We start from the raw sequence: 26,900 nt of genomic DNA, 5'->3' as shown, positions 1-26,900 counted from the left end.
TTTTAACAAGAAATCTAGATGAAAGCTCCAGTATCATCATTCCTTAATCAAAACTACACAAAAATTAAACTAAGTTTTTAAAGTACTATAATAAGTGTCCATATAATAGAAGACAATAATAGAAGATTTGTGGGCACAGTAAAGAGCACAACAAAACAAACAAATGAAGCATTACATCCCGTTAGGATAAAGTAGGTGACACTTTGTACAGTGACGTCCTCACAGTTAGCTTCTGGATGAAAATTTTATGAGAGAATCAATAAAGCAATGCCGGAGGTAGTCTTTTAATGGTAGTTAATATAGTTTCAAAAATGTCTACAAGCCACATCTAGGTACAGTAAGAAGAAAGTTATTAATACAGTCTGAACTTAAAATTACTGCTTTTTGATGTGATGATGAGAAATCTTCACACTACTCATGTAGATGGAATCTGGTGGTGTTCACTGATTAGGTATGGACAAATTAATCATTCCATCATTAGAAGATAAGCAATTTGATGTTTTGCCAATGTATTTCTAACTCGCTGAATCCTCGGGTGTCTGCCAAAGTCTAGTTTGCATGTCCTCCATGATGTTTCAACCAACAGATGTCTTGCTGACTTCCGGTGGTTCCTGATGACTACTACTCTGCTTGAGTTCGTGTCCTGTTCATGTTGGCCATTACCCCCTCCACCACTCCGCTCCTGTTGCTGTCTGCAAAGCCACTGGAGGGGGGTGCTGTGTAATGCAGCCCCACTGTACACACTATTGTCTCTGGGTGCTGATCTAACTGTACATGAAAACTTTGCTTTTTCTAGATTCAGTGCATGTTTTCATGCCTGACACAGTTGTAGGTCATTATCTTTGTTAATGAAACCATCTTTGACAATAATTTCAATGGCCTCTTTAATCGTGCAATCACAATAGGAGGAGGATTGCCAAAGTATTTTGGTTTTTACATAACCTATGGAACAGTCAGTTTTTATACCATTGTCAGCCATGGCTGATTTGTTGGTCTGGCGTATTCCGGTATGGTATATATGTTCACAGCACACTTTCTTCTACTGTTCCAAAATTTATGTCTTGTCACTAAGGCAGTGGATTAGGTAGATCCTTGAACCTACTAGCATCAACGTCTTAGTGGGTGGGCAAAATCCAAGACTCTGCTGGCTTTTCTGGAGGTATTCCTGAAAACGGAAAGCACACCAGTGATTTGTGCACATGCTTTTCATCCTGCTGTTGCCTAGGTACAACCTATGTGAATACATGCCTTAACTCTTAACAAACAATGGTCATGCCATCCATCTGTTCCTAACACTTTCTGTTGAACACAAAGCAACCTGATATGAGCACAAATTCGAGAAGTCTCAAGGGGTTATCTCAAGTCAGACATGCCTTAACTGCTTGTTGCTGTATCCACCAATTTGGAATGTTATCGCCAGGTGATTCTGCTCAGCTGGAAGGCTGTATCGGTCACAGATGGACAGCGTCCTATGAACAATTGTGCGTAAAATGCCATCACGCTTGGAGTCGTGGTGACTATCGGCAGCGAGTAGATACAGATCAGTATGTGCACGTTTTCTGTACACACTGTGTCCCAGTTTGATATCTGGTTTCTATTTCACCAGGAAATCAAGAAATGGGAGAATGCTCTCCTGTACAATTTCCAAGGTAAATTGTAGGTGTGTTAGGAATGAATTGAGATGATGGAGAAATACACCTAAGCTGTCCCATTTATGTAGCCAAATGATGAGTGTGTCATCCACGAAACAGTAGAAAGAGACTGGTTTTAGTTGGGCTTGCTACAGTGCCTTCATCTCAATATCTTTCATGAACAGACTCTCTACATCTGGTGATAGAGGGCATCCCTTGCCATGCCAAAATCTTTTCTTAATGCTTTCCATTGCACAAGTACAAAGTTGAGGTGAGCACAAATTTAAAAAGTCTCATCAAGTTGGTCTCAAATTTCTTGCTCATAAATTTCACAGATTCCCTTCATAGTACCCTGGTGAAGAGGGACATAGTGGTGGAAGGGGTGATGCCCAATAAGTATAAGGACAACAACCCCAGCACAGTGGCCACTGTCAGGAATAGATGGCAACAAGTCAGTCTGCTGAAACAGCATGGAGAACTTATGACATGATCTGTGCAGATAACTGAGTAATCTCCTAGTTAGAAATATGCTGGTATAAGATCAGGTCACATAAAAGTACCTTTATGGGGAGGAAATGCTTCAACAAATGCAAGCTAAGGAACAAGACGGAGCTGCTGCTCTTCTCTCTCACATTTCAACTTAGGTGTCAAATGGTACTTTGATAATGCCTTTTGTCAAGATATCTCGCCACATACAGGCTGCAACGGCCACTAGCATCACAAAATGAGCCAGTCAGATACTTGTAAGGTGGAGAATCCACTATATGTATTGATTTACTACTTGACGTCCATCTCTTCCACTCGTTGGGAGTGGGAAGACACTGTCACCTGGACACTGCCCGAAAGTGCACTAAGAAACTCTACATCTAAGCAGACACTGCAGTATGAAAAGATGGCAGCAAGACATTAAAAAATACACAAACCACCTAAGGAAAATGTGACCAACCTTACAGAGAGAATAATGATCATCAATGCAGCAATGTCGGCCCTCAGGAAAGGATTAAACTTTGTCCTGATTCCAACATCACTACTACCATTTGTGGACACCATATGAAGTGTGCAGCAGGCCACCTATGCCATATCAGTTAATGACACTGATGAAATATGCTGTGAAATGTGTCGTGTGCTCACCAGGCCCACACAACCAAAGAGCAACATTTCGGGGGAGGAAGGAGCTGCTGTCCATGAGTTATGCGATGACCCACATTCGGTTGTCCTGACTACTAAGAAAAGGAACACTATGGTGTTGAACTGTGCTCATAGAATAAGCATAAAATGTATGGACTTCTTGATGACACAGCATATAGAAAAATGGAAGGTGATTCAACAAATCTCCTTGAGAGGAAATCATGAAACTTCATTGTAGTACATTAGATGTGGAAACTGTATTGTTTGCTGATGATGCTGTGGTGTATGGTAAAGTGTCAAAGTTGAGTGACTGTAGGAAGATGCAAGATGACTTAGACAAAAATTTCCAGTTGGTGTGATGAATGGCAGGTAGTCCTAAATGTGGAAAAATGTAAGTTAATGTGGATGAGTAGGAAGATCAAACACAGTCAAGTTGTTTAAATATCTGGGTGTAACATTGCAAAGTGATATGATATGGAATGTGCATGTGAGAACTATGGTAGGGAAGGTGAATGGTCAACTTCGGTTTATTGGGAGAATTTTAGGAAAGAATAGTTCACCTGTAAAGGAGATTGTGTATATGATGGTGGTGTGACCTATTCTTGAGTATTGCCCGAGTTTTTAGAATCTGTACCAGGTCAGACTGAAGGAAGACATTGACACAATTCATAGGCAGGCTGCTACAAGGGTGGTTTGAAAAGTTCTCGGAACAGAATACAAAAAAGTACTTACATCACTGAAACTTTTTTATTTTTCAATGTAGTCTCCATATAGATTAATGCAATTGGTCCAATGATGTTTAAGTCCCATCTCGAAAATTGGTTTCCTCCAGGCCTGCAAAATAATTGCCAACTCCAGCTATCAATTCTTTGTTTGAAGTGAATCTTTGTCCACCAAGAAAGATTTTCAGTTTTGGGAAGAGATCAAAATCTGATGGAGTCATATCACGTGAATAAGGTGGGTGTGGTAACAATTCAAACCTTAGTTCATGTAATTTTGCCATGGTGATGGCACATGCGTGCAGGCGAGCATTGTCTTGACAGAAGGTGACATTTTTCCTTGCTAAACCTGGCCCTTTTTCACGTATCTTTTGTTGTAATTTGTCCAGGAGACTAGCATAGTATTCTCCAGTAATTGTTTGCCCAGTGGGGAGATAATCTACAAACAGAATCTCCTTCGTATCCTACAACACTGATGCCATGACCTTTCCCGCTGAAGGAATTGTCTTTGCTTTCTTTGGTGGTGGATAATCAGCATGTTTCCACTGATTTGACTGTTTTAGTCTCTGGGGTATAGTAGTGAACCCAAGCTTCATCTGTGGTCACAAACCGGCACAAAAAACCTTGTTAGTTTCTCCTAAAATGGGCAAAACATTGTCCAGATATGTCCATTCTCATTTGTTTTTGATCCAACGTCGTCGCAACACCCATCTTGCAGATAATTTTTTCCTTTCTAATTCTTCAGTTAAAATGTGATATCTGGCAAGTGACAGCAATTTCACGCACTTTCAATCGGCAATCCTCCATGACCATTTTGTGCATTTCTGCAATGATTTCTGGAGTAGTGACACATCTTGGCCAACCACTGCACAGATCATCACCTAACCAAATTTAAATTCATTTGTCCATTTGGCAACAGTTGAATATGAAGGTGCAGAGTCTCCCAGTGTATTCTGTAAATCGGTATGAATGTTCTTTCCTTTCATACCTTTCCTTACAAAGTACTTAATCACTGCTCGAATTTTGATTTTTTCCATCTTTGAAAATCACTAAACGGGAAAAACAACAGAGCCACGTCAACGCCACAGCTCTCTTACTAGAGCACCAATGTGGCACGTGTTTACGGGCAACAGTCCAATGAGTATCACCTGAACAACTTGTTGCACTAGCACTGACCTCTCGTGGTGATTCCGAAAATTTTTCAAGCCACCCTCGTAGATTTGTTACCGGAAAGTTCAAACAACACACAAGTATTACGGAGATGCTTTGAGAACTCAAATGGGGATCTCTGGAGGGTGGTGATGTTCTTTTTGAGAAACACTATTGAGATAATTTAGAGAACCGGAATTTGAAGCTGACTGCCAAATGATTCTACTGCTACCAACACACATTGTGCGTAAGGACCATGAAGATAAGAAACACGAGAAATTAGGACGCATGCAGAAGCATATAGACAGTGGTTTCTGCCTTGCTCTATTTGCGAGTGGAACAGGAAAGGAAATTACTAGTAGCGGTTTAGGGTACCCTCGTGACCACCGTATGTTGGCTCACAGCGTATCAATGTAGGTATAGAAACTTTGCTGCTCTGCCATGGCTGTATGGGCTGCAAAAAGTCCACAAAAGATGACATCCCATTATGGCCTATAGTCAGGAATACAGGAGCAGCAACACATGGCTTGCCAAGCAACTGATTGCTCTCCTTAGTCCCTCTATGAGTAAATTCCAACAACACATTCAAAATTCCAGACATTTTGTACAAGTACAGGTATTTTGCATCAATGATAGTGAGCTGCTGTTGAGTTTTGATACAGTGTCCCTCTTCACCACAAAAGGAAGCCATGGAATGGATAAACAAGAAATTTGAGTCCAACCTGTTGAGATTTTTCAAATTTGCACGCACCTCAACTTACTTTTGTTCAATGGAAAGTAGTCTGAAAAGATGGACAGTGTGGCCAAGGGGTTTCCTCCTCTGTCACCAGTTCTAGAGAATTTATTTATGAAAGATTTTGAGTAGAAGGCCCTGGAGCAAGCCCAATTAAAACCAATCAGTTTCTACAATTACCTGAATAATGCGTTCGTTGCTTGTCAACACAGACAGGAATTTCTCCATCACCTCTACTTGCTCTGCTATTTACCAGTCTATGATCATTTCCAAACTAAATAATAAGTAACCTCTTGAGTTGACAAAAAGTATAACATGCATGTGAACAGGGCATAAAATATGTTCTGTGGATTTTGGAGTTTACTGATGCAACCCACATCCTGCAGCAGCCATGTTCGATAATTTTCACAGACGCTAGGGAGATGTGCTCTCAGGAGATGCGAGTCCACTAGGTGAGGGGGGAAAAAGAGATCCCAAAGAAGGGTGAGAGTGAGGCATCTCACATATTCTAGAAGCTCGGCATAAGAATACTTCCATTAAATCTAAGAAGTATGATGTAGTTTTAATGGAAAGACATCCCTTAGCAACAGCATGTTGGGGTCAAACCTGACCCTAAAGAGTGGAGAAACAAAACAGTCCATCATAAAAATTATGTTTTGTAGAACACAGATTGATGATAAATTATTACAAGATGGGCTCCGAGGAAGTGTAAGATTGGATTACTGGTATGACACAGAAAAGTGGCTTTATTATGAGTATCAGAAACATTGGCTTGTCTGAAGTCAGAGTCTGCTAAAAAGATCAAACAGGAGTAGTGTCCCTTTGTCTGCAGCACGCCACGACCAGCGTTGGCCATAGTTAGACCACACAGCTGGTAGCAGCTCAGCCTCAGTGGCACAGTTAAGTTTATTGTTACTTCATTTGATGTTTGCGAAGTATAACTATGTACAGTCATATAGAACGTGACTTTGGTCGGAGCTCAGAAGCTATATCTTTAACTGTGACAATAAATACAGATTTAGACATGGTTGGGTCAGATGAATAAAGCTTACATCACGTCTCTTACTGGTACTAGTAAGTGCAGGTACGCTTATTATCTTACTGTGTGTATACTTTGTGGTAGATAGTAGCCAATGGCTTACTGCTCGTGATTGAGTGGGGAAATTTTACAGTTGTGGAGAATCTTGTGTGGTGAGATGCTAAGCAATATCAGAACTATCCTAGCATTTCTCTCATAAATTCTCATGTGGCAGCATATTTTGTTTGATATCTCACTGGGCTCATTAATTCATCAAAGTTACAATGTGAAGACAACTAGTTTGAGCTGGTTGCTTTTGTGAATTCTGGTGTGGTGCACATTTATCTTTGATTTTAAATTGTTACTTATGTATATCGACTTAACTGGAGGACACAGAGCCTCGATAATAGTCGGCTTTAACGAGATGCACTAGGTATTTATTTGATGACCAACCAGCCCTGTTCCCACACCCACCATTTAAATCAAAGATTTTGTATGTGTTACTGGTTAGATCGTAGCTTTTACCAGGAGCATCAGGTACTTATTTGATGGCCAACCAACCTTGTTCCCAGACCCACCATTTAATTCACAGATTGTATACATGCTATCAGTTAAATTGGAACATCAAAACAATGGCAGACCAGGTTATACAGGTGAAATTTAACAGGTTGCCATGTTGTCAATGTGGATCGAGTTGCAGAGATCATCAGGTGGGTCCACTTATTCCTAGATCATGCACATCTGCTATTTCTCCAGTTACAGCAGCAGAGAGTTCTTTTCCACAGAGATGTTGTATTTATTTGTCCTTTTCACCTATCTTGTAAAAATCAATGCATAGACATTAATAGACAAGGTTAATTATATTATGAAGTGGTGCACTGTGCTGCTAGATAATGGTATGAATAATGCAGTACGCGCACTAAGGATAAAAAAGTTAGTGTACAATTGTCCACGTAACAGGGGTTTTATGAAACACCACTGAGAGCAGTGCAATAAGGTGGTAGTTGGTCCTTTAAAAAGTCGGAGAGAGAAAGAGAGAGAGAGAGAGAGAGAGAGAGAGAGAGAGAGAGAGAGAGAGAGAGAGAGAGAGAGAGAGTGTTTTACAACAGTCTGCTAACCCATCACCGATGTTCGATACGTACACCGAGCAGGCAGGAAGCAGCCCAACAGTGGCGATGTCAAAGAAGCTGCTGGTAATAAACCTGTTGAATGTGTGAAGCCAGAAGGAGCTTTCTGCAAGTGGGTAAGAAAACCAATGTGCACTCCATGTGCATACCGGGTTGAGTCATTCCAGATGTGGAAAGGGTCCTCCCAGATGCCATAAAGAGCACAGGGTGCAGCCAACTGCAGGTGGTTGCTCATGTCGGTACCAATGATGTGTGTCACTTTGGATCAGAAGAGATTCTTTCTGGTTTCGAGCGGCTAACAGAAATGGTAAAGGCTGTCAGTCTTGCTTGCAAGATGAAAGCAGAGCTGACGATTTGCAGCATAGTCGACAGGACCGATTGCGGACCTCTGGTACAGAGCCGAGCGGAGGGTCTGAATCAGAGGCTCAGACGGTTCTGCGACTGTGTAGGCTGCAGATTCCTCGACTTGCGCCAAAGGGTGGTCGGGTTTCGGGTATCCACTATACACAGGAGGCGGCTACATGGGTAGCAGGGGCTGTGTGGCATGGACTGGGCAGTTTTTTTAGGTTAGAGGGTCTCGGGAAAACACAAAAAGGGCTTCAGTCACAAAGGGTGCAAGCTGAACACAGGAAGAACGTAGATACAGGAACCATTGGTATAACAGCTGTAAATCGTCGTAGCTGTGTAGGGAAAGTACCAGAGCTCCAAGCGCTAATAGAAAGCACTGATGCTCAAATCGTTTTAGGCCTGAAAGCTGGCTAAAGCTGGATATAAGCTAAGCTGAAATTTTTGCGAAGAACCTAACAGTGTTCCGAAAGGATAGGCTAAACACGGTTGGCGATGCTGTGTTTGTTGCTGTCAGAAGTAGTTTAACTTGTCGCGAAATTGAAGTAGATACTTCCTGTGAGTTAGTAAGGGCAGATGTCATTGTTGGCAACCGGAATAAAAGTAATAATTGGATCCTTTTACTGACCTCCAAATTCAGATGATACAGTTGCTCAAAGGTTGAAAGAAAACTTGAGTTTGATTTCAAACACGTACTCGACTCATACGATAATAGTTGGTGGTGACTTTAATTTACCCTCGATATGTTGGCGAAGCTACATGTTCAATTCTGGAGGTACGCGTAAAATATCATCCAAAATTGTGCTAAATGCATTCTCTGAAAATTATTTTGAGCAGTTAGTTCACGAACCCACGCGAATAGTAAACAGTTGGGAAAACACACTCGACCTCTTAGCAACAAATAATCCTGAGTTAATAACGAGCATCAAAACCAATTCAGGGATTAGTGAACACAGGGTTGTCGTAGCAAGATTGAATATTGTAATCCCCAAATCCTCAAAAAATACGCAAAAAATATACCTATTCAAATAGCAGATAAAAATTCACTTCACGCCTTCCTGAGAGACATACTCCACACATTCCAAACTAATAATATAAGAGTACACCAGATGTGGCTTAAATTCAAAGAAATAGTATCGGCAGCAATTGAGAGATCTATACCAAATAAATTAACATACGATGGAGCTGGTCCTCGTTGGTACACAAAATGGGTTAGAACACTGTTGCAGAAACAACGAAACAAACATGTCAAATTTAAACACATGTAAGATCCCCAAGATTGACGATCTTTTACAGAAGCTCAAAATTTAGTGTGGATTTCAATGCGAGATGCCTACAACGGTTTCCACAACGAAACTTTGTCTCGAAACCTGGCAGAAAATCCAAAGAGATTCTGGTTGTATGTGAAGTATGTTAGTGGCAAGAAAAATCAATGGCGTCTCTGTGCGATAGCAATGGAGATCCTATCGAAGACAGTGCTGCCGAAGCAAAGTTACTAAACACAGCCTTCCGAAATGCCTTCACAAAAGAAGACGAAGTAAATATTACAGAATTCGAATCGAGAACAGCTGCCAACATGAGTAACGTAGAAGTGAATATCCTCGGAGTGGTGAAGCAACTCAAATCACTTAATAAAACCAAGTCTTCTGGTACAGACTGTATGCCAATTAGGTTCCTTTCAGAGTATGCTGATGCGTTAGCTCTATACTTAACAATCATATACAACCGTTTGCTCGACAAAAGATCCATACCAAAAGACTGGAAAGTTGCACACGTCACACCAATATTCAAGAAAGGTAGTAGGAGTAACCCACTAAATTACAGGTCCATATCGTTAATGTCGATATGCAGCAGGATTTTGGAACACATACTGTGTTCATTATGAATTATCTCAAAGAAAACTGTCTACCGACACACAGTCAACGTGGGTTTAGAAAACATCTTTCCTGTGAAACACAACTGGCTCTTTATTCACATGAAGTGCTGAGTGCTATTAACAAGGGATTTCAGATCGATTCTGTATTCCTGGATTTCCGGAAGGCTTTTGACATTGTACCACACAAGTGGCTCGTAGTGAAATTGCGTGCTTATGGAATATCGTCTCAGTTATGTGACTGGATCTGCAATCAGAGAGGTCACAGTTCGTAGTAATCGACAGAAAGTCATCGAGTAAAACAGAAGTGATTTCTGGCATTCCCCGGGGTAGTGTTATAGGCGCTTTGCTGCTGCTTATCTATATAAACTATTTGGGAGACAATCTGAGCAGTAATCTTTGGTTGTTTGCAGATGACTCTGTCATTTATCGACTAATGAAGTCATCAGAAGATCAAAACAAACTGCAAAATGATATAGAAAAAATATCTGAATGGTGCGAAAAGTGACCCTAAATAACGAAAAGTGTGAGGTCATTCACATGAGTGCTAAAAGGAACTCGTTAAACTTCGGTTATGCAATAAATCAGTCTAATCTAAAAGCCTTAAATTCAACTAAATACCTAGGTATTACAATTACAAACAACTTAAATTGGAAAGAAGACATAGACAATGTTGTGGGGAAGGCTAACCAAAGACTGTGTTTTATTGGCAGGACACTTAGAAAATGTAACAGAACTACTAAGGAGACTGCCTACACTAGGCTTGTCCGTGCTCTTTTAGAATACGGCTGCGCAGTGTGGGATCCTTACCAGATAGAACTGACAGAGTACATCAAAAAAGTTCAAAGAAAGGCAGCATGTTTTGTATTATCACGAAATATGTGAGAGAGTGTCACAGAAATGATACAGGATTTGGGCTGGAAATCATTAAAAGAAAGGTGTTTTTCATTGCGACAGAATCTTCACATGAAATTCCAATCACCAACTTTCTCCTTCAAATGCGAAAATATTTTGTTGACACTGCCCTACATAGGAAGGAATGATCACCACGCTAAAATAAGGGAAATTAGACCTCGTACAGAAAGATATAGGTGTTCATTCTTTCTGTGCGCTACATGAGATTAGAATAATACAGAATTGTGAAGGTGGTTCGAAGAACTCTCTGCCAGGCACATAAATGTGATCTGCAGAGTATCCATGTAGATGTAGATAGAATGTGCTGAACGATTAGCATGACACCGAGAAAAAGCCGCATGATGACCTACTCCATCTGTGGCTGCTGGTGATATGTCGGAGAGTGACTTCTTGAAAGCTAAATCAAAAGATCATTTTGTAACTTCTGGGTGCTTTTGTAAAATACCTGAACAGAATGGCCCACAGTAGGGATTCAGTAGTTTCTGTGTCACAGATTGATGATGAAGGTAATACTGACCTCTGTAATATTAAAGTGGTCAACAGTACTGACATTTTCAGTCTACATATGTATTCTGTTCATGTTCAATACCATGATGAAACTGGTGTTTCCCCAAGTGTGATATTAGTAGCTCAAGTGAAAATGGAACTAGTTACATTCAAGGTGAATGATTCAGTACCTAGTGATAGTCATGCCGTTATTACAATGACATACTCAATTACGGAGAAACTGTCTCCAGATATCAAACCCAATGGGCAAAATATTTCGATATTGTCTTTCATCAATACACTCTGTAACTTCAAGTCCAAATTGCAAAAGAACAATGCCACAGAAAGATCTGAGTTTAGTAATATAGATTCTAATATTTGAACCTACGTTTCAACTGAAATGTCTAACATGAAATCAGATGATAAAGAAGACTGCCAAATAATTTGTTCAATACCGAGTACAAGTGGCTCAACATCTCAGCTAAAAATTGATGGTTATTACTTCTAAGGCAGACTCAAAACTTAGCTGTGTGGACAAACTTAGTGAAATATGCGCACAAGAATCTGAGCTAAAACTTGCAAAAGAGTTGGAAGTTAATGATAATGTTGGCGACACCTGCATTGAATAGGTAGAGGAAAAGCAAACTGCACATGTAGAAGTGATGTCTAAGGAATTATCTAGTATTTGAGCTAATATTATGAAAATGCAGAGTACTAGTTTTACTAATTATGTAATGGAGACAAATAGTATGCTGGACACTGAGCAAAGTGCATGAATCGTTTCAAAGTGTATAGGTGGCATGGCACATAATACTATTGTTGATGAGAGACTGGTCAAAACTGACAAAGAAATCCAAATTATTTCTCGCAATGGGTAGAACAGCATTTGTTGGTTGCCTCAGCAGAAGCCACATCTATTAGATGTTGTCAGTCCAAGAGTTCATAAATGTCCTGCTGGTATCTTGGTTGCTGCAGAAACAGATTTCTTTCATAGTAAAATGTCTGAAAGGTAACGCATTTTTGGAGAGCAGAAAGGCATCAGTCGGATCGTGGACCCACTAAAGATTTTTGTGAGCACTGGTGGAAAGGCATTAAATACACTGACATGGGAATGGTCACCTAAATGTTTGCCAATGGTATCGAGGGAATGTTGCCTTTTTACATTTTTAGAGGGTTAACTGCAGCGTGTCCTGACCCCCACCCCCAAATAATTATGAAGGTTCTTGCACGGAGGGGGGGGGGGGGGGGGGGGGGGGGGGCACATGAGCGTGCACGATGGTGGCAATAAAACCACACAAACACGGAAACAAGATTATGGTAGGCACGTGAATACGACATGCATCGGCAGCAGGTGTCCAAACTCTGGCAGCGGTAAACATAATGGGAGCCACAGGGAGGTGTCAGAATGTGGCAATCAGCATTTTCTCCATGAGCCTTTAAACTGACAAATGTTTTGGAATGAGATTGACTAGAGGTGATGGTTTCAGAGGTCTCTACAATTATGAAAAATTTAAAAGTTGAAGAAGAAGATTTTGATCTGGATTAAAAGGACCTCTGAGACAAGTGTATAAGGGTCTGCATGGTCTGGTCGCTATCCAAATAGACCATTATGTTTGTTAGTTAGTTAGTTAGTCGGTTGCGTGTTCCATCAATCAATCGCACGGTACTGAAGCCGTTATGATGTGGAACGTGTCAAGTGCACAAGAAGTGCACATATGAAACAAAATTTTTTAATATATAACAATACAGAGTTAAAGATTAATATTTCTATTATTTATCCCATTCCCTTAAATGCACAAAATGCATATACTATATTTATAGATTTATTTATTCCTATTCAAGAATTCATCTATGGTATAGGAGGAGTTGTCAAGGAGATATGATTTCAATTTATTTTCGAAGCTATTACTGCTATCTGCCAGACACCTTATTAAATCTGGTAATTTGTCGAAAATTTTTATAGCAGCGTATTGTACCCCTTTCTGTGCCAAAGAAAGGTTGAGAAAAGGATAGTGTAAGTCTGTCTTATTTCTGGTATTATAATCATGAATATCACTGTTGTTTTTAAACTGGTCCATGTTGTTGAGAACAAATTTCATTAGTGAGTAGATGTATTGTGAGGCTGTTGTAAGAATTACCAATCTTTTAAAAAGATGCCTGCAAGATGTGCGACTATGAACCCCACACATTATTCTATCCACTTTCTTTTGAACAGTGAATACTTTTTGTCTAAATGTTGAGTTATCCCAAAATATTATTCTGTATGACATCAGAGAATGAAGGTATGCAAAGTATGTTAGCTTACTAATTTCTATATCCCAAAAATTGGCAATTATTCTGATCACAAAAGTTGCTGAACCTAGTCACTTTAGGAGATCCAAAATATGAATTTACCAATTAAGATTCTCATCTATATGTACACCCAAAAACTTAGTATGCTCTACCCTGTCTACTGACTTCTGTTGATGTGTGATATTTATTGAAGGAACTGTACTTTTTGCAGCAGAATATTGGATGTACTGTGTTTTTTCAAAGTTTAGAGCAAGCCCATTTGCAGAAAACCAATTAATGACTTTTCCAAAGACCTTATTTGTGTAATTTTCAATTGGGCTTCCTTTTACTGGATTAATAATGATCCTTGTATCATCAGCAAACAGTGACAATTCAGCTTCCTGTTTCAGATAGGAAGGGGGGTCATTCACATACATCAAGAACAGAAGGGGACCCATGATTGAACCCTGTGTAACACCTAATGTAATTTCACCCCAGTTAGATGAAGTGGCAAACTTATTTAAATCACTTAACCCATATAAGGAAACGTTTTGCTTCCTGTTCTGTAGGTATGACTTAAACCATTAATGTGCTATTCCATTTATACCATAGAATTGTAATTTCTGTAACATAATGTCATGGTTCACACAATCAAATGCTTTGGACAAGTCACAGAAAATTCCTATCAGTGACATTTTACTATTTAAAGACTCTATTATGTGGACAGTGAAACTATATATTGCTGTTTCAGTGAAATAGCATTTTTGAAATCCGAACTGTGATTTACTAAGTATCCCATTACTGTTGAGATGGCTAACCACTCGAGTACATTACTTTCTCGAAGATTTTTGAGAATACTGTAAGCAACGATACTGGCCGATAATTATTGACATCTGTGGCGTCCCCCTTTTTGTAGAGAGGCCTGACAATGGCATACTTTTACCTGTCTGTGAAAATACCTTGTGTTAGTGATGCATTACATATGTGACTCAGAACATCAGCTGTAACTGCTCCACATTGTTTTAATATCTTATTAGAAATGTCATCTACTCCAACAGAACATTTATTTTTCAGAGATTTAATAATTTTACTTATTTCACAAGAGGTTGTTACGTGAAACTTAATCTGACTAAATTTTTTCAAAACAGACTCTTCCATGTACTGCCTAGCTTTTTCTTTTGAACTGTTCTCACCAATTTTTTCTCCTACACTTAAGAAATGATTGTTAAAAACATTAGCTACTTGTGTACTGTCGGTTAGGATGGCCTCGTTCTCTTGAACAGTAATACTACCTACCTCAGTGGTTACTTTTCCTGTCTCCCTTCTAACAGCATTTCACATTGATTTTATTTTATTGCCGGAGTTGTTAATTTCTTCCCTAGCATGCATATTTCTTGATTTCCTTACAACTTTTCTCAGTATGTTACAATAATTTTTATAGTGTAAAACTACTTCTGAATCTTTACTAGTTCTTGCTGTCTCATAAAGTTTTCTTTTTCTTTCTGAAGACACTTTCCTGCAGTTATTCAAGGTTTCTTTGAAAAGTGTGTGGTGTTACATTTAGTAATTTTCCTTGGGAAACAATGTTCAAAAAGGGATTTAAATTTGTCAAGAAATATGTTGCATTTATCATTAGCATTTGACTCATTATATACATCTCCCCAATTAACATTTCTTAAGCTTTCTCTGAAGTGCTCTATAGATACTGGGTTGAGCGACCTCACTCTTTTACTTAATGGTTTCCGAACTGTACTCCCTGTTAGGTCTTGTAAGTCAATCAGTTGTGCATCATGGTCTGATAATCCATTTACCACAGGGAAAGCTTGTGTTTGTTTTACATCATCTTTCTGTACAAATACATTATCTATTAGTGTGCTACTGTCTTGAGCTACACGTGTACAGAAATTGATCACTGATTCTACGTTATATGTTATTAATAACACTTTTAGTTAACGCTTCCTATAAGAATTACTTAGAAAGTTTACGTTGAAATCACCGCAGATTAATAACTTCTTCTTTTTGTCTGAGAGACAGCATAATAGGGAGTCAAACTTTTTTATGAACAGCTCCTAGTCTCCTGATGGGGACCTGTACACTGTTGCTAATATCAATACTACATTATCACATGCACAAACCTCAAAGTGCTGATCAATACAAAATTTGCTTACCTCTACAGTTTTGCATTTATACCCTTGTTTTATGGAAATGGCAACTCCTCCTTTATCTATCCTACTTCTACAAGTGTAAGATGCTAAATTATATCCATTTATACTGACACTATCCACATACGGTGTTCAGACAGACAGATTATATCAATCTCATTCTTATTCTTATTTTAGAGATCATTTAAAAACACTGATAGCTCATCTACTGTATTTTTTATTCCCCTGATATTTTGATGAAGTATGTTGATACTGCCCTTAATTTTACCCCAATTACCTGTACGTGAAGTTTCTTTTATTCTATTTATCTTGATTGACATCTGTCTGGACTTTGGCTTTAACCTAAATTTAACTAACTAAAGTTGGAGAGTCCCAGAAACCCTGACATAGGCAACACCATGGTTAAACTTGGTATGTGGAGATGGGAGTATCATGGTTTGAGTGACTTATGTACAGTGCAGGGTGAACTCCTGGATGATAGTTTCAGACTCTGTGACATTTCTGACAAAATAAAAAAGTATGGCGATTTCAGGATTGCAGTTTTATTCAATGAGTGCAAACAAAATACAGCAGGACAGAAAGTCAATGGAAGAACATTCCATTGGCAAATATCGGACATTTCAGATCTGAAAATGGACTTGGGAAATGATACACCTGAGAATTCACCTGTGGGCCAGGACTTGGAATTAGGTAAGGAGGAACAATTGAAACACACAGAAGTAACCAAAGAGGAAAATGATAACATGTACCGATTTGTATTCAAAAGGAAATATGAATGCCAACTGTTCTTCACGCTACACAGTATTTCTGCATTTCTGTTACACATATGGGAAGAGTGGTGCGAGGCACAGCACCTATGTGACTTGTTGCTTCACAACAGGCTGCTTAAGAAGTTCTAGTGATTACCCCCGGTAAGAGTGGAAACTGAAAATTCTCCTGGTAAACAAGATTTTGATTGCAGAGCTGTGACAGAAGATTTATCTCACAAAGATTATCTAGTGCCAACTGTTATTAATGCCAGTCCTATTGCACTATCAACAGTAGGTGGGGTCAATTCCAAAATATTAATATACAGCTGGTAGGAAATATATGCAGTAGTGCAAGAGCATTTTAGTGAATTTCCACACAAAAAAGGAAAGATGGTAATTCTGGCATTGTGGGTCAAAATTTTTGGAAAGATAGGGGAACTGTCAAAGCTATCAAGCATGAGGTGCTGCTTCCATTTCAATTTAGTAACACTAAGATGGCATACACTTCTTAATTATTACACGTCTTAGTGTTGATTTTCTGAATTATTATTCTCGTAAATTCGATTTCGATGCATTTCAGCTGAAGCTACAAGTAGGTGCAACATACCAGTAAGTGACTTTTGTAAAATGAAAAGACCAGTGTTTGTGTCCCTCAGGGCTGACAAACAAAACCAACTTAGGGCCAAGATAGGTGAAATAATTTATGCAATGCATACAGTGTTGGAGACCCTAAAGGAAACATTAAAGGAAATGCTTTTCAGAAACAGTGCAATATTTTCAGACTCTCGAGGAATAGTAAAAAAAATCAAGATGTATCTAGTAGTTTTTCCCAAGAGAGATGTGTCACAAAAAGAAAGAAACAAAATGCTGGATGGGGGAATCACTTAACATGCTTGAAGTTCGAGTCTCGGTCGGGCACACAGTTTTAATCTGCCAGGAAGTTTCATATCAGCGCACACTCCGCTGCAGAGTGAAAATCTCATTCTGGAAACCTCCCCCAGGCTGTGGCTAAGCCATGTCTCCCCTTTCTTTCAGGAGTGCTAGTTCTGCAAGGTTTGCAGGAGAGCTTCTGTAAAGTTTGGAAGGTAGGAGACGAGATACTGGCAGAAGTAAAGCTGTGAGTACCGGGCGTGAGCCGTGCTTTGGTAGCTCAGATGGTAGAGCACTTGCCCACGAAAGGCAAAGGTCCCGAGTTCGAGTCTCGGTCGGGCACACAGTTTAAATCTGTCAGGAAGTTTCAATTTTTTAGTAGTTCTGGAAAACGACAGCAATGTACATTTAGTACTAAATGTTCAGACACTGAATGAGATGTGGAAACAAATAATGACAGACAGGATTAGACTGGTGAACTTCTACAAAGGTTTCACAGGCTGAAATTTTTGGCATTGTTGCATATCACTTGTGGTTATTGGAACCTACGGTTAGCCTCTGAGTCACAGAAGTATACAGTGTGTTCGTATGGGTGTTCATTGTGCTGGATGTTTACGATTTTTACCAAATCCGCAGAGCAAAAGTCGAAGTGTTGATAGATAAGCTGGAAAAATATTATTTTGTTCAAATAGGAAAACCTCAGGTGCTACTTTTAGAAAATGATCCAATGTTTGTAATAAAGAATGCGAGGAAATCTTAGAAATAGTCTGAGGCATATTAAGATATCTCCTTATTTTCTGGAAGGCAACCCGACTGAATGTGTTATGAAAGAACTGAACAGGTGTGTAGAACATTTCACCTTAGGGGAAACACGGCCTTGACAAAATTTTGTTCTGGTATTGGAGGACATTAAAGGATCTAACAAACTGATGTTTTGGAGAAAACCAACGAACATCATTGGAGAGGCAGTCAGTTATCTTGTGGGACAAGTATTGACCTGAGAGGAAATTGACAAACTAACCACAGAGAGAGTGCTACAGAAAGCCTATGAGCAGAAGAAAAGACATAACAAAAAGGCCAAAGCTACTATATTTCAGCCAGGAGATCTTGTGTTGATGAAAATTAAAAGAAAGATAGAGCAATATTTTGGAAAAAAAGAACATTTTGTTGGCCTAGCATCGACTTTTTCTGGTAGAAAGTTCTCCTCATCCAACTGCTTATCACCTAGTGTACCCCAAATCAAAATGGCCTTTTGGGTTAAGAAATGTGCTAGATTTAAAAATGTATATTAATAAAATAGTGTACGGGTGTTTCCTTGATTCTGGTAAGTCATATTTCAGTGACTGTGTGCACTCAAGCTGGGTAGGACAATTGTTCTCTCCCTTGTCCTACTCTATTCCTCTTGTGTTTTTAATGGCGCTTTTTTTCCTTCAGTATTTGGTTTTTCTTGGAGGCATATCTGACATCAAAAGGATGAGAAAGGATCTTAGTGAAGGGCAGCCACAGAATATGAGTTGGGTGCGAAATATAAGGGAGTAATCTAGAGAGACCTAAATGAGTTAAGGATAATGGTAAGTAGCTCTTGGTGTGGACATTCATGGAAGTGCATTGGTTAAAGATTTGTGCCAAGGTTATTGGCTTGCAAAGATAAAAGGTAATTAGCCGAGGTGAAGGAAGAATGAAGCATGCAATCAGTAGTAAGTCTTGGACAAAATAATGCTATCTTACTGAGTGACTGTGTAAATGATAAATACAGCAAACTGAGTATAAGGGAAGGACAAAGGTGTAATGAGTGCTAGTGATATATGCGTCTCAGTTCTATAGTCAAATATTTTGTAAAATGGAATGAGTTGCCTCGAGTGCTGGTGTAAGAGAAAATCAGTTTTTCCTGGTGGTTTTAAATATAGTGGACTGAAAAGCCATGGGAACCAGTGTAAAACAGAAAACTGTAACAAACATAAAATTAAGATGAAATTGTTAACCTAAAAGTTGTGAAACACATTAACACAAAAGATTAAAGCCACAATTTTGAAATATCCAGGTCAAATTGGATTTGTTTATCATAATTCTTAAGAACATTGTAAAAATAAGAGAAATGCTTCCAACTCATCATATAGCGGAGCTGCTGAGTCGCAGATAGGAACAACAAAACGACTGTCACAATATAAGCTTTCAGCCAACAAGGCCAGTGTCGAAAATACACGACACACACACACACGCACGCACGCACGATTGCAGCCTCTGGCAGCTGAAGCCACACTCAAGTGTGTGGCTTCAGCTGGCAGAGGCTATAGTCGTGTGTGTGTGTGTGTGTGTGTGTGTGTGTGTGTGTGTAAGTTGCGTTTGTCCAATTTTTTATGCATAAAATTGGACAGAAATAGAGCGAGATCCATTGGAGATGACACCCAGGAGTCTAAACATGCTTGGGTAAAGAATAAATAAAAAAGGAAAGACACCGTGTTTTGCAGAAGGTGAAGTTTTCAACGCACAATTCGTCCCCCCCCTCCCCCCCCCCCCACCCTTTCCGCCTCATTGCAGTTCCACCATTCAGTTTAAAATGACAGTATAGTACCCTGTTCCCAAGATAGTTCTTGGTCCTTTTTATCAAAGAGAACAGTATGGGTGTCGATCGATAGGCTGAAGTGGGAGACATTGACGGAAGTGGGTGTGGGACAGGTGCTAATAGAGATTGAGATCTGCAGGGTTGTGGGATTGAAGAACGTATTTTGCGAACAATTACCTTCTACACACTTCAGATTAGCTTGTCTTAAGTGGAGATCTTGATAGCACAGGTCCTGAAGCAGCCACTGAAGTCCAGACACTTTTGTGTTCAGTGACATACTATTGGCTGCAATTTGCTGATGGCAATCAGCCATTGGTGGTCATGTTCAAGAAAAGGCTATGCAGGAGGGATGGTACTATGTTACTTCAACTGTGACCTTTATTCTTTGAAGTATTTGAATCCACTCACTCAGGACTTTGTAGTATCACAAGTACAAAACTCAGCTACAGAGGTCAGAAGCTGACAAAGCACTTCACGAATGCCGTATGTTAATAACATGACACTTCAATTCTCATGAGTCACTAGATTACACATGCTATCAATGGAGATATTCAATTAAAAAGGTTAATTCTCTTGAACTACGACACTCATGAATAGAGCATAATTACTGAAGCAGCTCTACAGGGGACCCTCCATACTGTAAATCACGGATTTTGATGCGCTTCAAATATGTTGTAGAGGCTCTTACCGTGAGTACCAGGCTATTCAGTTTTTTTAGCGATGGTCCTTGGTTTTCGAGAAAATCAATTTTGAAGTTGATTGCATGCTTTGTATATCCGTAACGTTGCATATATTCTGAGGAAGTCAGCATAGCGCAGCAGTAAAGGTTCACGCCTACTGCCCTGGAGTTACCTTGTTCGAATCCTGCTAGTGTACTTTTGTTTGTTTGTTTGTTTGTTTGTTTCTTTTCTCCTTCAAAATCAACCGAATTTCTCAATTTTATTTCTAAGACTATCAACAAACAGTGTAAGGTGTGCGAAATTATAAAGATATGTTCAGTTACTAATTTTGTCTGTTATACAATGATACAAAATCTTATTTTTCATCGTCACATTGTTTGATGTGCCAAAAGAATATTGTGAAAGATACTTATCATAGAAACAACCAAAGCACAAATTTTCACAGAACCACGCGCATTTTATGAAAGCAAGCGTCTTGCAGGTGCGCAGTTTCTTCATGAGCAATACCGGGAAACACAATTCTTTTGCATTGAAAAGGATTTCTCTTTCATCCGCTAATTTTGATGCGAACCATGCATATCTAATCATGCTTTCAAAATTAGGTGCGCTGAAATGATGTAGAATTAGCGAATGTAATTTTATCGAATCTTCCCTAGAAGCAATCTCTCTATTGTCTTTCATCAAGCATTCTGAATAATTTTCGTGATTTTCACCTGTCAGTAAAAATGACATTGCAGGGCTGGCAATAATGAGTGCACTTTGGTGGGACCACTTGTAGGGTGCAGGTGCTCACTTCCCTTTCATCAGGGAACAGATGATCGTACGAAACTAACACCCAAGAAGTTCCATGCGACCCGAACTGATGTCAGTCTTACTGTTAGAGAACACATGTTATGCTGAGACATTTATATCCCTTACTTACACTTCACACTAATAATTTGCAAGTTGTGACTCTTCTTTCAGTTTTGTTTCATTATTTACAATACATTAAGATTAACTGACACTGGAGTTTTACTGCAGCCAAAGAGAAAAAAAGTAGAATCATCCCTCAGAAAATACTGTTTTTCCTACAAAAAGGCTCCATTTTTTATGGAACATTGATATTACTGTCATTAAACACCTCTTGGAAATGTTCCAGGTGACCAGTACTTTAAATCAAGCAGCAGATAGATTAAAAGACCAACAATTGATTAAATGTTTTGGATACTGGGAACTTAAATGTAACATGGCTATATATAAACAGGATGAGATGGCTTTTACATAATGCTGAAGTTCTAAAGAGAATATGATTATCTCAAAATACAAAAGAACGCATCTGCTAATAGCTAAAATACACTTTTCTAACATTATGGGAATCAAGTCTGGAGGGACAATGTCAACAGAAATAAGAATGGACACAATTTTTAAATAGTGTTTCATTAATTAGGACAGCATGAAAATAGTGGTGCATGAACAGCATGAGTAGTGCAGCACAAAAAGAAATATCTAATTCACAGTACGGAAACAATATGAAAAGAAACTTGCATACCGCAGAAGAATTGACATCCCTTGGTGATGACACATCTAGGCTTGATTCTTCATCTTGACAAGTGCCATAGGGAACTTCACTTTTCACTTTTGCTGGAAAAAATGAAATAATAAATTTCATGTATTGTCTTATATTTCGTCCACACTAAGAGAATTCACCTAGGAAAAAGAAAAGTAATTTACCATTTGCTAAAATATCTGAATCCGATGTTAAATGAGGAGGGAATGGCCGCTGAACTGAGCTACGATGCTCAGATGAGTTAATCATTCCTGATGAAGCAATGTTTGCTGCCTTTTTTTTCATACGTATGGAATGTTTGGGATACTTGTAATGTGTCTGCGTTGCTGATCCAGAAAGCTCTGGGTCACTTGCATCACTAAAATCTGACGGACTTTCACTTGCAACTGAAAATAAATATTTTAGTTATTACAAGCATTATAACACTTAGTAAAAATTGGCTGCTCAAATTAGTTAGTGCCTAACAGAAAAAATCTAAGAAAAGTGAAAAGACACTATTAATGTTCAGCACTACTAATGCAAACAGCTTTATTACAAAATGTTACATGTTTTATTACTAACGGAACCAAAAGAAGAGTTCAACAAGGTTGATGAAAACTTCACATATGTCTCTTCCAACTTGTGCATACAGGCAGCAAGATGATCAAGAATTATGGAAAATCAGAAATACATGATAAGAACGTGTTTCGTGCATCAAATTAAGTTTCTGATTAATATTACTCCACATTCTTGATTCAGATGTAACTTTCGCAGTGATGATGACAGCTTGCAGCACAACACCTTGACTGAACTAAATGAGAATAAGTTTCTGAGAATGGAGGCAGTGACTCCAAAACTAAAAGGTCAAGTTACATTAATGTGACAGCCTGTCACAAACCTTTGGCAGCACTGATGTGTAGGAAAAGAGTCAATGACATTCTGGAAGGTGCCAACAGGGATGTGGAGCCATGCCAAGTCCAGAGCAATGGCCAGCTGTGCAAGGTTTCTCGGTTGAGGATCCACGGTGCAACAGCCTGATCAGATTCTTGATCCAGTTTAAATCTGGAGAATTTGGTGGCCAGGGAAGTATGGTAAATGCATCAAGGTGCTTTTCATACCACACATGTACGCTGCAAGCTGTGTGACATTTTGCATTAATCTGCTGGCAGATGCCAGTGTGCTGAGGAAAAAACAAACTGTACGTAGGGGTGGAAATGATCCCCAAGGGTAGATACATCCTGGCACTGATCCACTGTTCCTTCCAGAATAGCGAGATCACATAAGGAATGCCACGAAAACCTTCATCAGACCACAATGCTTCCACCTCTGGCCTGGACCCTTCTGATGATTGGTGCAGGGCCACGCCACACACACACCAATGCCCATCCATCCAATAGAGCATAAAATGTGATTTATCTGTAAAGGCCAGCTGTCAACAGACAATGGATGTCTGGTTTCAGTATTGGCATGCAAATTTCAGCCTTAGTTGCCATGAACAGCAGCAGGTGCATAAACCAGGTGTCTGCTGTGGACGCCCATATACAATAACATTCGCTGAACGGTCGTTGAGGAGACACTGTTAGCAGTCCCTTGGTTCATGTGGATAAGCAGCTGCTCAACAGTTGTATGTCTATGCAACATCTCCTTAGTTGTTACTCACTCCTTTCATCAATGGACCATGGTGCACCACAGTTGCCTCGGCATTAGTTTTGGATAAAGTCATGCAAGATGTACTTTAACCACAACAGCACAGGAATAGTTTACAAACATAGCCATTTCAGAAACACTTCCACCCTTTGCCTGATAGTCAATGATCCACCCTTTCAGAAGTTTCCGCATTACGACAATGACTGCACTGTTTTCTGCAACATGCTTTACATACCCCCCATTGCTACTGCCACCACCTTTCTTCTGTGCTAGTGCTGCCACCTGCTTCAATGTGAGATACTTTTGATAATTTCCACAACGAAACACTGTCTCGAAATCTGGCAGAAAACCCACAGAGATTCTGGTCATACATAAAGCACACCAGTGGTAATATGCAATCAATACCTTCACTGCACAATAACAATGGTGAAGTCACTAAGGACAGCGCCACTAAAGCAGAGTTATTAAATGTGACTTTCTGAAACTCCTTCACCAAAGAAGATGAAGTAAATATTCGTGAATTCCAATCAGGAACAACTGCCACGATGAGAAACATACAAACAGATAGCCTCGGTGTTGCAAAGCAGCTTAAATCAGTTAATAAAAGCAAGGCTTCCGGTCCAGATCATATACCAGTCAGATTCCTCTTAGAGTATGCTGATACAATAGCTCCATATTTAGCAATTATATACAACTGCTCACTCACAGAAAGATCCGTACCTAAAGACTGGAAAATTGCTCAAGTCACACCAATATCCTAAAAGGGAAGTAGGAGTAATCCATTGAATTACAGGCCCATATCACTAACGTCGATTTGCAGTAGGGTTTTGGAACATATACTGTATTCGAACATTATGAAGTACCTTGATGAAAACAATTTATTGACACATAGTCAGCATGGATTCAGAAAATATTGTTCTTGCGAAACACAACTAGCTCTTTATACTTATGACATAACGAGTGCTATTGACAGGGGATGACAAATTGATTCCATATTTTTAAATTTCCAGAAGGCTTTTGACCCCGTTCCTCACAAGTTTCTTCTAACCAAACTGCGTGGCTATGGAATATCGCCTCAGATGTGCGACTGGATTCCTGATTTCCCATCAGAAAGGTCACAGTTCATAGTAATAGACGGAAAGTCAGCAAGTAAAACTGAAATAATATCCGGCGTTCCCCAAGGAAGTGTTATAGGCCCTCTATTGTTCCTGACCTATATTAACGACATAGGAGACAATCTCAGTAGCTGTCTTAGATTGTTTGCAGATGATGCTGTCATTTACCGTTTTGTAAATTCATCAGATGACCAAAACAAATTGCAAAATGATTTAGGCAAGATATCTGTATGGTGCGAAAAGTGGCAGTTGACCCTGAATAACGGAAAGTGTGAAGTTATTCACATGAGTACTAAAAGAAATCCTCTAAATTTCAATTACGCGATAAGTCACACAAATCTGAAAGCTGTAAATTCAACTAAATACTTAAGGATTAGACTTACACATATCCTAAATTGGAACGATCACATAGATAATGTTGTGGGTAGAGCCAACCAAAGACTGCGATTCATTGGCAGAACACTTAGAAGGTGCAACAGGTCTACTACAGAGACTGCTTACACCACACTTGTCTGCCCTATTCTGAAGTACTGCTGTGCAGTGTGGGATCTGCATCAGATGGGACTGACGGATGACATCGGAAAAGTACAAAGAAGGACAGCTCGTTTTGTATTATCATGAAGTAGGGGAGATAGAGCCACAGACATGATACGTGAATTGGAGTGGCTATCATTAAAACAAAAACGTTTTTCGTTGCGACGGAATCTTCTCATAAATTTCAATCACCAATTTCCTCCCGCCATTGTGAAAACATTCTGTTGGCACCCACCTATATAGGGAGAAATGATCATCACGATAAAATAAGAGAAATCAGGGCTTGCACAGAAAAATTTAAGTGCTCATTTTTCCCGCATGCCATTCAAGAGTGAAACAGAGAGAGAGAGAGAGAGAGAGAGAGAGAGAGAGAGAGAGAGAGAGAGAGAGAGAGAGAGACAGCTTGAAGGTTGTTCATTGAACCCTCTGCCAGGCACTTTACTGTGAATAGCAGAGTAATCACGTAGGTGTAGAAATGCTCCCACAGTGTATGTACATAGGATGGAAGTGTATGTAGGGAAAGGGACACAATAGTCTAATATGGTACTTTTGACTGTCCAAAAACTGTTTCAACAATGGGTTTACTACACACATTGCCACCTATTATGCTTCAACTGGCGTATTTGATAATATATGGGAGTGTGACGTGAAAGTATTACACACTTGCATGAAAAATTCAAAGGACTTTCCCCAGTTTCTGTTTGGAAAGCTGAGAACCGAACAAGGAGAGACAGCTTAACTTTTGTTTTACTGTGGAGAACTAAAACTATTATTTTTATATTTTTTTAAATTTTTTTTTTTAATGAGACACTCTATTCAGCTGCATTTATAGTGTTTCTGTCAATTTATGATTGATTTTTAAGCACTAATGTTTCATGTTCAGCCCCTTTGGCATGAAAATCAATGTTGTATAGCTTGGAAAGTATATCATTTTATGAATCCTCTGGTGTGGTTACTATACAGATTTTGTAGCACGAAGAAAGGATGTTGTCCAAAAGCTTAGCTGTCAGTTCAGTCTTGTTTACATGCTCATGTACTGGTTGAAGTCTAAACTATATGCTAACTGGTTACCTCTAATCTGTCCATTCTGTCAGAATGTGACCAGTTCCTATGTTCAACTTCAACATGCAATAACCAGTCACAGATGACAGGTGGCAACTACAGCAATACAGGGTATATAAAGCGTGTTATGGAGGACACAGAAAACAAGTGCAATCAATGTTGTAATGCAGAAATGGATCAATTTCTCTGACTTCCAAAAGGACATGGTCATTAGCTTTTGGGCCAAGGATGGAAGCACTTCCAAAATGGATAAGTTTGTAAACTGTTTGCATGCTGCTGTTGTTACCGTGCATGGCACAATCCAAAATCAGTGATGATGTGACTGTGGTGGAGCACAGGCCATAGGTAACAAAAGTGAATATCGGCCATGGAGATGTGTATGAGTAGCTGACCACATAGATGAACCAACAGGCTACCAACAGTGTCTGTGCAACTGTTCAGTGAATGTTGCTGTGTATGGGCCTTCACAGAAGACACCTGGTTTATGCACCCATGACTGGCTGCTGTTCATCGGCGATGAAGGCTGGAATCTGCATGGCAATACCACAACTGGACATCCACAGAGCGGCAGCAGATGGTCTGTTTGGATGAATCACTT

General features: G+C 39.4%; 1 protein-coding gene across 4 annotated transcripts in view; it reads right to left on the bottom strand.

Annotated features, from left to right (window-relative positions):
- LOC124721237 (rho GTPase-activating protein 190) overlaps window positions 1-26,900 on the bottom strand; it is a 301,992-nt gene that overhangs the window by 34,654 nt on the left and 240,438 nt on the right. For all 4 annotated transcript variants that reach the window (XM_047246094.1, XM_047246095.1, XM_047246096.1 and 1 more), the window contains 2 exons: window positions 22,130-22,351; window positions 21,948-22,039 (listed from right to left, as the gene is read on the bottom strand). In XM_047246094.1, the coding sequence (XP_047102050.1) occupies window positions 21,948-22,039; window positions 22,130-22,351 (314 nt within the window). The remainder of the gene's footprint in view (window positions 1-21,947; window positions 22,040-22,129; window positions 22,352-26,900) is intronic.

This window comes from Schistocerca piceifrons, chromosome X (assembly GCF_021461385.2).
Source record: "Schistocerca piceifrons isolate TAMUIC-IGC-003096 chromosome X, iqSchPice1.1, whole genome shotgun sequence".
Taxonomy (NCBI): domain Eukaryota; kingdom Metazoa; phylum Arthropoda; class Insecta; order Orthoptera; family Acrididae; genus Schistocerca; species Schistocerca piceifrons.
Note: the sequence above shows the minus strand (reverse complement) of the source record. Positions and strands in the feature narration are given on the sequence as shown.